We start from the raw sequence: 13912 nt of genomic DNA on the forward strand, positions 1-13912 counted from the left end.
AATGCGGGTATTGAACTAAAAAAATGTGCACACTGAGGTAGTTGTCGGTGACAACATTGCTACACTTGCCTAACTGAAATAGCGGCGGCTGGGAGTCACTGAATAATCTTGAGTCCTAAAACAGCTCCAAACTCTCTTTGTCTGCCTACGGCAACTCTAAATCTTAGTCGTAAACAGGTCACAGTAAGATATTATCACATGGGTACAGTATGCGTAGAGCTCCGAAGAAATCTACCTCAAACTCTGCTGGACCTCGACACTAGACCTCAAAGATCGTGGTCTAAGGTTGGAACACGGACCTGTAGACCGTGGTTGGACGTGCTTTGTGAAAAATTGCAACAAGTGAACATTAAGTTCACTGTTGTCCGAAATAAAGATATAATAATAATAATAATAAATTATTGTGGCCATTTACAATAAATCAAGTTCATGACACGTATCAGTAATATCATAGGCACAGACGACATTGTTATGCAAAATGCCAGGGGAATTTTCTGAATGAATTCGTCCGTCATTTGCCGTAGAGTAGACATCGTACATGAGCTGAAGCATGATGGCGAAACCTGATACATAGAAGCACCAGATTGTAAAACATAGGGAGGGTGAAGAATAACAAGTTTTGAATTGTTGCCCGGTCAATTTGTTGTATTTGAAATAACGCATCCTTTTACACAGGTAAGGAAACAAGAGCGCCCAGGAAATAACAACTAGCATCGAAATAAAATTTGTTTTTGAAATCAACAGCTTGTATTTTTGTCCTGAACTTTTACGATTACACGAACAACTTTGCTCTGGATCCGACTGTACATAAAGACTGGTGATGGACGCCAGACGGATACCCATCCCAATAGCTTCTATAGACTATAGTAGCTAAAAATTGCAAAACATGTTCTGCAACAGTGTCACAAAATAAATTGGAGCTTGTTTTCTTGATGTGACAAAAATCAGTGGAATGCAAGCCTCTTTTTATCTGACACCATGTAAAGATAAGACTCACCTCTCCCTGGTTATTTGATGCAAAGTATTCCATTTCCGCAACATCAACAAGTTTGATCATGTTACATGGCAAAGGTGGTCCAACATGACCTGGAAAAGATATCATCATGGAATGTAATCAGAGGACAGCATCGCAAAAGGTTTTGTCTCAGCAGAGATGAAAGACAGAGTCACGAGGCACTGTCACTAACAAAAGATGCAACATGTACATTGTACGTTGTCATTGCCAAGAATTCATGTCACTGATCTGTGATGCATGTAATGTTGATAGATCTCAGCTAATATGATGCCATTACCAAGAATATTCCGTACAACTAATACATGCAAGTAACCTTTTTTTATAACTTTGCACTCATACTGTACTATGAGGTTATTACGAAAATACTGCAAAGGATGCACAAGGACATTGGCGCAGTATATCACCCGACGCGAAGCGGAGGGCAATGTGCGGCGCCAATGTCCGAGTGCATCCTTTGCGGTATTTTCATAATAACCTTATTATTATACATCTTATATTCGTAACTGGGGCATCAAATTGTCAGAGTAATGACCGTTTTCGTGCATTGTGAACAATTTTTCTTCCAATTTATCGCGCAAGTGTGGAACGCTATCTCGGACGCGCTTCTGCAAGTTCTGGATAGTGTGTGTGTGTGTGTGTAAGCGCACTACACATGTACGTGCAAAGCGTGCGCGAGACAAGTTCTGGCACTCATCCAATGAGTCCCTTGAAACCGTTCAATAGTGATCGCGCAGATACAGCCGCAGGGGATGGGGCGCCTTGAAACCGTACGTGTTACGGAACGGGCGTTCCGTACGGCTTTTTTAGCGCACGCAAAATTCTATTGTTCTCGATGGTAGATGTATAATAAATAGTAATACTACTTCATGTGATGTGGCTCTTTGATTGAAAATTTTACTGAATAAATCAATGAGAGAAATTTGATAACAGGAATGATTCAGTATTACATAAACTTTGAATATCACAAATATTCATTTCCATCAATTTGCATATTTATAGTGAAAATACCAGAGTTATTTTCAATGGATTGAAATGCATCTTAACTACATTTACAGTACATGTACCTGTAGTGTGATCTCCTGGCAGAGTCAGTGTGGATGCGACACCACTCTCTGTCTGACCATAGCCATTAAGAACCTGGGCGAAAGTGCAAAAGAGAGGGAACCATATGTTACAAAACCCATGTCAGTTTACTTATCATCAACAAACAATTGAGGTTACAACTTTCTGGATGTGAAGGGTTTGATAAATGTTTAATCTCACAAAATATGATGTTAATTATGCTGTGAAGGATGTCAAAACAGAACACCTGCAAGGATTTAGTCCAGCATCAAGTATTTGATTTGTGACAGGTTTTAGGTCAGAAAGGTAATTTGCACACAATGTCAAATGTGCATGAGATTAGAATGCGTAGCCACTGTCAAGCAGCTTCTAAAATAAATATTGTTTGGTTAAGAGGAGTGTTACATTCTTTATGTACTCACTAGCACACTTGAGAGTGTAACATTGTGTTTCTGGCTTGAGTGAAATCATTTGTAAATTTGAGGTTTGTGATTGAGGGCAGGCTTTGTATCCGAAAGTCAATAGGCAACAGTTCCAGTGAGACAGTTGCCATGGTGATCAAAGAGCCGATCAACAGTTGCTTGTTGGTACAAATCACATTTTAAACAACTTTTTTGTATCCATATATCTCAAGCAGAAACAGATGAAACCTCTCACAGGATGACAAGTAGAATGTGTCAAGACTAAAGTCTCTACTTTAAAGTCCATTAGCTTGAGATGTGACACACTTTGCAGTGATCATGCTCTGTTTGTACAATGCACTCTATAATCCTATTCTGAAAATCACAGTGTTCGGAATTCCCAGCGTTCAGCTTGTCAATAGAACATGCACTTTTTCACTTTCTAATGCCACTGTTGATCAATATTTCAATGCAGACTAGAATTCCATTGTCCACAATAAAATTATATGCATTGCACATTGAGCAAGATTGACACTTTGAATATAAACGTATGTACTTTTGAATTTAAACATACACATGCTCTATGGGGAAGAATACAGAACTGTGAATAGAACACATAGAAATATAATATCAAAAGCAACAGCTACAGCCCCTTTAAAAAAATATGTTTCAGACTTACGTGTGTGCCAAACACCACTCTCAAGAATTCCATGGTCTCGTCGCTGATTGGAGCAGCACCATTGAACATGCACTGGACTCTGCCACCGAGCAGTGATTGAATTCTACTGAAAATCAGCTTGTCCCAAATGCTGTCCTGCCTTACCACACCTCTGTGATATATGAACAAAATTTTGCCTGTCAAATTCTCAGTGCATGCTGATCAGGCAGGTGTATTTTGTCAATTTAGTCTACCAAGAATGTGATGATTGAGCAACAACATGAAAACATATTAAAAAAGTAAAATTTATTGAATTAAAACTAAGAGTCAAAATGTAACCAGTGGAAATAACCCTCCGACTTGTAGTAGTGTCTATAATTCGCTGTATTAAAATACGGTTCTATACTTGGCAGCAAAGATCCGGGAACACCATACCTTTTCAGTTCTGCTTGTTTGCTCTTGTAGGCCAAATTGAATAATGTTTTCTTGATAAAACTGCTCTGGACACCGGATATTATCTGATGAAACAAAATGAGATTCATAATCATGTCAAAAATACATGTAGAATTCATAATATTTATTTCATCTATTTTATATCCATTTCTTTCAAATTCACACTTCAAACCAAAATTAAGAGTCTTCTGACAAATATGGATTGTCTAAATAACAGCCTAAATGTATATACATGTATGTTATCTAATTAAAAAAGTGTGACAATTTAAATTAAATTGTCCATATAGAAGTAGCAGATGAAGAAAATATAAATAAACAACAGAAAAGTAGTTAAAAATTCAGTTACCCCAGTTTTATCTGCTACATACAGTTAGAAATTATGAGCTCATCTCATGATGTTCTTTGGCCCAACAGTATTACTGTATTTACATCTCCCTATATGTGGTAATATGTATGAATTGTCTTTTGAACTACTGTGGCAGAAAGTTGTATGAGAAAATGAGAGTCATCAAAACTACAGTGACTGTCATCACCTTATCATCTAAAAACAAAAGTGAACAGCTTGAAAGAAAAAATGATTCTTTATCGATAGAAAAACTGACTTTTGTACAGATATTGAAAAATGGGAATTTTATTGAACAATTTAAACATTGAACAAATGCATTTATAAAGATACACATAGTGTTTTTGCTCTAAACAATGGGAATACCAAATACTACTAGGTGGTTGAAATATCAAAGAAGGTTAGCTGTCTACAAAGACATGGTCCACCACAGTCAAGAGGACCACGCTTCTCACAAAAGTCAGTTTTTCCAAATCTCTGGATAAATCCTATCCTTTACTTTACATTTGCAGATAAGCATTTTATTTTCAATGCAAAAAGACGATCCATAAATGAGGAATCAAGTTGTAAGACACTCAAACAAACGATGACATGAATAAATCCAAAATAACAAAAGGCACTGACTCACCTTATCATATATCCTATTGTACAGCCTGGGAACTGAAGGAAACGCCATGGGTTTGACATCTCTACAGTCATCTAATATTTTCCTGACATCACCCTGATAAAAACCAATGCCTGCACCATGCACAAGAGCTAACACCTGTCAAATACACAGACTTACACCAGTCAATAGAGGGAGTTTTACTTTCTCCCTATCACTCCAAATGGTAAAGCCAGGCCTATTCCTTGGAAATAATTCTGCTCTGGGATTACCAGTTTTCAGTTACTTTGTTAAAGCTCTATTAGCCATAACATTTGATATATTTTCAATTTCCTAGTTGCGCTTGTAAAATATATTTTCCTGTTCTGTTCCCAAAATCATGTCAAAATGCAAGGTATGAAACTTGCCAACACAACCGGTACCGGTAGATGTGTGAGTTCAATACTCTTTGATGATTTAATTCCGGTACATAGTAGAATTCAGGGAACAAAAGCAAAAAAGCAAAAATTAACTATTATACCTTTAATTGGGAAACTTCCATATACATCATTAACTCTCACGAAATTCTTTGTTAAAGGGACAAAGTCGGCCATTTTCATGAATATTGTTTGATGCAAGATACTACTTATATTGTTTGACATGTTGACAGATACTGAATAAATGGGTTACCATGCGTATATTCAACCCCGGTTTTAGACAAATTAAATGAAATCATCGCGAAAATGAATTAATGGTCATGACCATTAATTCATTGTCGCGATGGTTTCATGTATCGTGTCTATAACCGGGGTCGAATATATGCATGGTCACCCATTCATTGAGTATCTTACAACATGTCAAACAATATATTAAGTAGTATCTCGTATCAAACAAAATTCATGAAAAATGACCGACTTTGTCCCTTTAACTGACTTATATTCTCATATCCCTGCAAGACACTGGCTGGTTATGGACACATTACCAAAATATGTATTATGAGTGCAACTGTACAGTGATGGAATACTCTGGCTGATTATCAGGCACGTAAAGGCCCAACATTGATAAACTGAGCATCAAAGGGAGAACCGAAAGTGACAAAGTGAGCGTCAAACTGCGCTTTGAAAATAATGAATTTAGTACAGTGTTTAAAATGACAAAGTGAGTGTCAAACAGAGTTAAGCTACATATAATGATATTACAGACATCTGATTGTTCTGTGAAGCGTACTACTATTAATGAACCTGTTGTAAAACACGTGGACACATTCAGTTCACACCTGGTTGTTGTTTACAATAATTTTGCAACAACAAAGGTAACAATTGCTTATACTTTATGGTTGAACACATGTTGGGGTTATGGACTTTGCTGCTGTATTCAACAAAAACCATGACTGAGACAAGCAGCATGCCTATAATATGCCCGCAATTAATCACTGAACAAAATTTACTTTTTTTTACTTGTTACAAAAAAAGTAACTCCTCAAATAGGTTTTTAAATTGGTTTTTCTACAAAGAATTTATTTATTTATAGTATGAAAGTTTTATGAGGGTTCTGAAACATGCTTTCTGAATAATGTTTTGCAATATAACCATAAACATTTTGATTAAATATAGGAATATTTCATCACACAAAATTTATTACCACCCCTACAAAATAATCCTAAACAATATCAGTGAATGTGAATTTTCAACAAACTCACTTTCACCATGCTGTAGATTGAATTCAAAGATACGTCTGACCAAAGCCTGAAAGTGATCTTTCAATTTAGAGAGTGGGAATATACCTTTTCCCATGATACAGTTTGCAAGTATTCTTCCCTCATCTGATCTGGTACATGAAGTAGGCCAGACGCTCAAAACTTTTACATATAGAAGAGTGGCCAAGGAAATAAAGTCACGGAATTTATCAACATAATGTGAAGTCCAAACTGCACAAGCATGGCACCATGAAGTTCTGTTTCGAAATTGAATAGGAGGGACTAATTAAAGTTATGAACGGTATCTTTCAACCACAGCCAAAAAGGTAGCGATATGTAGGTTTATTTTTCCCGACATAAAGCATGAAAAGGGTGGCTGTGTTACTTTTACAATCTTACCTCAATCTGGTAGGAAGATATAGCTTCTTTACGAAAATGAGAACTGCACAATATTGACAAATTTGTCCTGACATCAAACACAAATGCACTACATGTAGCTATGAACATTGTTTTAATCAGAAATATGACAATATTCATTTAGCACATCAATTAGACAACACAAAGGGAAAGCTAAAACATCATACTAAAGAGCCATAATAACTGTCGTAGCTTCAGTGGTATTTTATTCGGCATAAGTTTTGAGCAATACCACTGAAGTTCATCTTTTGGACCAGTAAAATGAGCCCAATTGAATAAAAAATCACTAAGCTTGAGGTGATACAACCTGAGATGATCAATCATGCAATGCGTAGTTTAGTACGACTGATTTCACCGAGTGGACGAAGGTGCTCTAAAGTTCGGCTGACCAAATATTATTACTGAATTTACATTTTTTTACAGGAATTTATCGTTGACAATCGTGTAGGATTGTCATAAGCAGTATATTTGCCCTTAGGCCCTTGTAGGCCTTCTGGGATTCAATGGTGCTGTTGACAAACTACCACTTAAGTAATAGCGACAACAATCTGCAATATTCAATCTGGCTCCATGGCAGCTGTAAGCCTGGAGTGACGCAATGTGACAAAGCTGATTGCATGGGCCTCATCCTATCGTTGGGGGCGCCATTGCGTTCAATCCAGTGATGCCCAGTTTGACGCTCACTTTGCTGCTTTCTATGATCAAGCACTTTGACGCTCAGTTTGATGCTCATTTTGCCATTTTCCGTAAAGTGCTCAATCTAGCACTTTGACGCTCAACTTTGTCAATTTTGGACGCTTCAATACATGTAGCTCCTGATTATTGATAAAAATATTTTTTTTTAAATTCAGCAACTACAGTGAAACCTGCCATTACGGACACTGTTCTAATCAGGACATCTTTTTATTAAATACAGATTTATCACACCAAAAGATACACTTTGATTAGAATTTCACCTGTGTATTAAGGACAACTCTGTACTGCGGATACTTTTTCCATTCCTGATGGTGTCCTTAATAGACAGGTTTCACTGTACTTCACATTTTGATTTTCTCATGTACTAGTATTCACTTGTTACGATTGTAAAATATCTTTTCCTGACTGAATGATAAGCTGTTGAAGTGACACAGAATACCTGATACTTACATGACACAATCTTTCATAGCCATGAGCCAGAGGTAAGTATGATATATGGCTACCATTCTCATCGAAGTTTACATAAGGCTGAAAATTAACAATAATATGCAAACAGTATTAGTATCCACACAAATACCCGGTATACTTTTGATTTAAAAATTTCTTCACTTCTTTGAAAAACATTTACACTGAATTTACTCACTGGAAATGCTAATTACAAGATGTTTAAGAGCCTAAGAAAGAGTTTTATGTAAAAATATTAGGATCTTTCCCAGTGGTCCCTGGACACAACATATTCATTTTCACTGTCTGGTCACTTATTGCATGCATTTGCTGGATAATAGATAAGTAAAAGTATGAAATTGGCACAATGTGCCAATTTAATCCTAAAAGTCCGTCCAGTCAACCTTTTTTCCTTTTCCAAGATTGCCTTTTCTTTAGCTATGTACACAAATTAAAGTATTTTGCATCTTCCCTGATAGTAACAAAGGCAGGGCCTCCATTTGCATAAAATATGAGCTAGTTTTGAGGACGCCACTTCAGTTCTGTTTGTGGTCCACCATCATTACTATACTTTGAACATGAACAGGACCCACTATCACTATGGTGCCATGCCTGGTGCTACAGTACATCTCACAACCAAAATGGTCAATCTACAGTGTCATCCGTACATCACTGATTTTGCCGGCAAAGCGATGTTTTGGTCAAAATACCACTGTTATTATCTCCCATACAGTTAATTTAATACATAATATTAAAGAAGGAAAGACTATTACATTAGGAAAGACCATTACATGTACATTACATTTAAAAGTGGACAATCATGTTACTGACTAGACTCTGTTAGCCGGACTATGTCATGAATAAATGCATCATGTTGACTGTGAAGTCATATTCACAGTGCCTTCTGAGTCAATATGACATGTAACATGTGAAAATATAAATGCAAATCATGTACGTATTCTGTAATACTGTTAAAAGGACATTTACACAATATCTTGTATTCATGCAAACTTTTCATGAAACTAAGTTTGTGCGCAGGCACACTGTCACTAATTACCATACAGAAATGGCAACAAACACAAACTTCTTTTTCTAGGTATGTTTCTGAGAATCTGTCACATCTAAATCTCATTTTTTGTCGTTGTTAAAACAATTTACTGCGAAATATTTTCTTGAAAACTTGCAATCTTTTCTATACTACATTCACCCTTAGTATCTTCCTTGTCTTTAGTTGAAGTCCAAGTGTAGAACAGAAAACAATTGGCTTGAGCCAATTATTAGGGTGACCAATCAGGCTCTCCAAAAGTAACTACCCAGTATGTGCCGACCAATCAAGACATACATCATCAATTCCTGTGGCGGCCTTCATTGAATATCCTACAATTGTATAACACTTCCATATTCTATATTTGTTTCTGCGAATTCTTACCGTTGGAAAGTTCTACATTGTAACTACTTGTTTGATTTGTTTGTATGCAAAACATAATGCGATTTGTCTGTTACATAAAGATTTTTGTCTAGTGCTTTGTACTCAAAACAGTTTAGTTTTAATGCTTGGCTTGAGAATCTGTATCAGTCTGGGTGAAAGGTCAGCAGGTACAGGTTGTCTCTCCCATGCCAATAAAGCTGAATTTCTAAAGACAACATTATGACCCCTGTCAACTAAAATTCACCTATACAAGAATACCAAACCTACATGTACTTTACAGCATACTATAAATTAAGTTGACTGTAGTGTAAAAAGTGTTACGACTAGGTCAAAGTATCAGGTACACAAACTATTGAGGCTAAACTTTGAAACTGGTTCATCTGTCCAAAGCTCAGTGTGTCCAATCACCCACTTTATAATTTCACTCAGGAAACAGGTCATTGAGAGGTCAGCTTCCGGACATGCAACACCTGGTAGACATTTGTGTATGCAGTTATAGGAAGCACCAAGTATGAGAACAAAATCTAAGACCAACAAATCTGAAATGTGAAATTGACATTTTATTTGCATAGCTTGTCTTAAAGGCATGTCAGGCGTCAGATTGTCTTACAAGGAAATTTACTTACTAGATTACAATTTCAATGGAAAACAAATGACTATGACACTTCCATAATCCTCTTAAAGACTAGAACAAACTTGATCCCAGGGATCGAGTCTCTGGCCTTTTAAGGTCTATGTCAGGAGCCAGATTGTCTTGCCAGGAAATTTACTTACTAGAGTACAATTTTATGGAAAACAAAAAGGTTTTAACACCTCCATGATCCTCTTACAGACTAGAACAAACTTGATCCAGGGAATCAAGTCCCTGGCCTTTAGAGACAGTTGCCTACTTCCGATACCTTAACATGATGATCAATTTCAGATATCAATTAAATTGCTTTCTCTTTCCATAATATTAGCAATACATCTCATTGATGTGTCAACAGGGAATAACTGACCCCAAAATTAGGGGTGGATCACTAGATGCAACCCCAAGATTTCCATGTGTCATATTTTGATCACATGTTCCAAAGGTGTGTTAATTGTCATGCCGTTGATACTACCAGTATTCCAGGGAGTCAACAAGTGATCGTATGTGACCATACTATGACACAGTGTATGCTGAGCCAGTTTATAACAACTGTCTGTACTCCCTCTAGCTCAAGTAACAAGTGTTGGTGATACATGTACAATGTTAATACAATGTTCAATTGTCAGAACTTAGAATTAAGAAGGCCATCGACATTTATTACAGCCCACTGCACATACAAGGGATTATGTGCCTATAGCCCAGACAAGGGATTATGTGCCTATAGCCCAGACACGGGATTATGTACCTATAGCCCAGACAAGGGACTATAGTATGTACCCGAAGGTAAACTGTAGTTGACAAATTGGTGTTTAGCTTTTAGGGTTCATAGTCCACTGTTTGGGATACAATGTTTATATTGCATACCTTTCTTACATAGATTTCACTCCAAATGTTTGGGTTTATTTGGAAATGACAATCATATGCTTTATTTCCATGTTAGATGAAATACAATGGATAAATTTTCATCTAGGAATGGCACATTTAAAATATATTTAAAACACTGTTATGCAGTCTATCGATTTCTCTAAAAAAGAGATGTCCTATGTATTGAAACATATGTAATTTGAACATTTTTAAATCCCAAAGTTGTCAAGTTGAAAATAGTTCTAATTCACTTTCAGTCAAATGATGACTAATGCGGCCCACAATGTCATGGATGAGTTCCAATTGAATACCTATGAAGCATGGGACGTTCAATATACAAGGCATGTAATAATATGCATTGTAACTTGTCCAAAGAGTCATCAGTTTTATGTAAATTTGGCTAAAAGTGAACAAGATCAAAGATTTTACACAAGTATTAAAATAAACAACAGAGATTACTAAAAGGAAAATGCCACATTAGTATCAGTATAAATGTACTCCTCTCAAATTTTGCCACAAAACAACACATACACACTTACCTCAATCACATCCATGAAAGCAGAGAATGTGGCCACCATATTTCCGTGGGTTAACATCGCACCTTTGGGATTACCTGGATGGAAATGGTTGAAAGGGACAATAATGTGTAAAACTGGGAATATAATACATGTAGTCACATTCTCCCACTAGATTCATCATGGAAATTCAAACAAGCACTAAATTGACACAGTGGAATCACTGCAATATTGACATTGTTTTCTGGTATTACAAAAAAAAAACTTTCTTCCTTCGCACGTTGACCTTCTAAATACACTCAACACCGGTGGTGCACTTTTTGGTAAAACTTGGCTTGTCAATTGGTCAGTGCTTACAAATTAATCTGTGTTGTCAGAGTATGAATTCCTCATCGGTAGAAATTTCAGCAATGACATCTTATTGAAAATGTACCCGTCATTTTATCAAATTCAGGACATTTGCATAGCATATATGGCATATTTATATACGACTATATGATTTTTAAAAGCACAATACCTGTAGTTCCACTTGTATAGCACACAGTAAAGAGATCGTCAGGTTTTGGAGGCTGCAAAAATGAAGGAAAATATTCACTAAACATTTATCTAAAATCAACCAAAATTTTATCATTTGTTCTCGGTCCATACATACTTGAAGAACAAAACTTAAAGCTCATTCTCATTAAAAAGATATTCTGAGCTATTTTAGGTGGACTATGCAATTTTCAAATCTTTATGAAGTTTAAAGAAAAGTTATTGGCTTGCATACAAAATTTCATTACAATTTATGTTCTGTTACAGGGTACCATAGCAGTAACTTCAAATTATTTTTTGTTCCGAAATACAAATTTCAAAAAAGCATGTTAAAAAGCAGAGGACAAGCCTAAGCGTAGCAAATACAACACAGAGTGTAAAATATGCAATACTATTGTTGAAAAAATTACTCCAGCCCAAACTGAAATTCAGTTGTCGACAATAACATTGGACATTAGATATACATGTAAGCTGAACTGAGAATTTGAACAATGGCATTTTGACAGACATTGGGAGTAGACCTAGAAAGTGTGTTTCACATACCTGACAAAAATACCTGGAAATAAATGAAAGCTGCAGCTAATGGAAAATGAATGCACAGTTTAAGTCTGACAGAGATATGCGTGTTTATTACTGCTATCAGTGATTAAACAGATTCGTTTGAAATTCAGTTCAAAGTTTTCACTCTCAGCTGAGGCTAACACCATGATAGAATGACAACATGGCGCATACTGTACGGTATATCTGCTCATTCTGTTTTTCCCAGTCTTCACAATGCAGTGATTTGCGTTGACCCGTTGGCATTATGCCAACTCAGCATATTGTCTAAATTAAGGTGTTGCCAACACTGTCAGGTGCAATTATCAGCTAGGCGGTAATATGAGTTGATCATAAAGGAATCAACTCTGCAAAAGCTGAAACATTGTCCAGCAGGAGGTCAGATGTAAACAACACCACCCGATCCACACACACCACGTCTGCTATCCTAGGCTACATACCAGCAATCTGAGTTGTATTTTTCACATACCGGTAGTTCAATTGCAATAAAGTTTTGGTGTGTTGAGAAAATACTTGCTTCTTCATTAACGATGCATGTGTATATGTTTGTCAGTTCAAAAATTTCTAAATGCAAAAAGTCTTATATTTGACAACAAGTGTTACGTCCTGGGCAGTTGGCGGGCTGTGCGTGGATACTGTATATGTGGTTGTGTTGTTTTGACAATGTCTGACCACCTGCTGCACAAAGTTTCAACTTTTGCACGAATTGATTTCTTTGTAATGACTGATAATACTTGCTAGCTGATATTACACCTGACAGTGTTGACAACAACTTGATTTAGACAATATTGCTAGTTTGTCTTATGCCAATGGGTCAATGCAATCTACCGTAATAACAAATACTTACCACTAACTCATGGGGATGGTCCTTACCAATATTCTATGTGCAGAAATTAGAAAATAACACTCTTGTTACATGTTGTACGGCAGGAAAAGTGATCAGCTCATGTAAAATGACATTGTACGATCTTTCTTTTCACAAGCATGCAATATAAACTATTAGAGGAACGACTGTGGTCCAACCTCCCCACCCCTACACACACAGTGCAGAGTTGTGGCAAGCATTGAGTTAATAGTCGCGCCAGCGGTTTACTGACTACGCATGCGCATATTTATAATATACTATGCGAGTAACCGGAAGTGTACCCTTCTTTCATGGGCGCCGCCATGTTTTTTTTTGAGTACTCGTAAATAAACAAATACGAAACAAATTACTATTGTATAACATGCCATTTATAAAATATACCTCTTTTATTAGCCAGTAAATGTTATTATGCACCTTGTCGCTGATACAAAATATCGTTAATATAGATAAAGGGAGAAAACTGTCGTGCATATGAACGGGGGCATACGCAAAGAATGCTGGGATTGAATTTTAGAAAAGCGCCCCCTGTGTCAATAATTAGATTCAAAAATTGCCAGTTTTTAGACGGAACGCTATAGTTTTCAGCTTGCAAGTGGAAGGTGGGCAGTGCGAATACCATTGCAATGATAATGATTGCATAATACGCCCGTTGTTTAACGCAATAGGCTGTTATCATTGTAAAAATTGCCAATTTTTGTCCAAAATTTTACACGTTACAGAAAATCTATCAGGGTCTGACGTCGTGTAC

General features: G+C 36.5%; 1 protein-coding gene across 1 annotated transcript in view; it reads right to left on the bottom strand.

The window, feature by feature from the left end:
• The window catches only part of LOC139122946 (long-chain-fatty-acid--CoA ligase 1-like), an 84487-nt gene that overhangs the window by 57641 nt on the left and 12934 nt on the right, over positions 1-13912 (bottom strand). The window contains exons 8-16 of the mRNA XM_070688834.1: positions 13147-13179; positions 11725-11776; positions 11232-11305; positions 7775-7852; positions 4561-4695; positions 3572-3654; positions 3158-3308; positions 2080-2152; positions 998-1086 (exon numbers count right to left, since the gene is read on the bottom strand). Coding sequence (XP_070544935.1) covers positions 998-1086; positions 2080-2152; positions 3158-3308; positions 3572-3654; positions 4561-4695; positions 7775-7852; positions 11232-11305; positions 11725-11776; positions 13147-13179 — 768 coding nt within the window. The remainder of the gene's footprint in view (positions 1-997; positions 1087-2079; positions 2153-3157; positions 3309-3571; positions 3655-4560; positions 4696-7774; positions 7853-11231; positions 11306-11724; positions 11777-13146; positions 13180-13912) is intronic.

This window comes from Ptychodera flava, chromosome 22, assembly GCF_041260155.1.
Source record: "Ptychodera flava strain L36383 chromosome 22, AS_Pfla_20210202, whole genome shotgun sequence".
NCBI classification, from domain to species: Eukaryota; Metazoa; Hemichordata; class Enteropneusta; family Ptychoderidae; genus Ptychodera; species Ptychodera flava.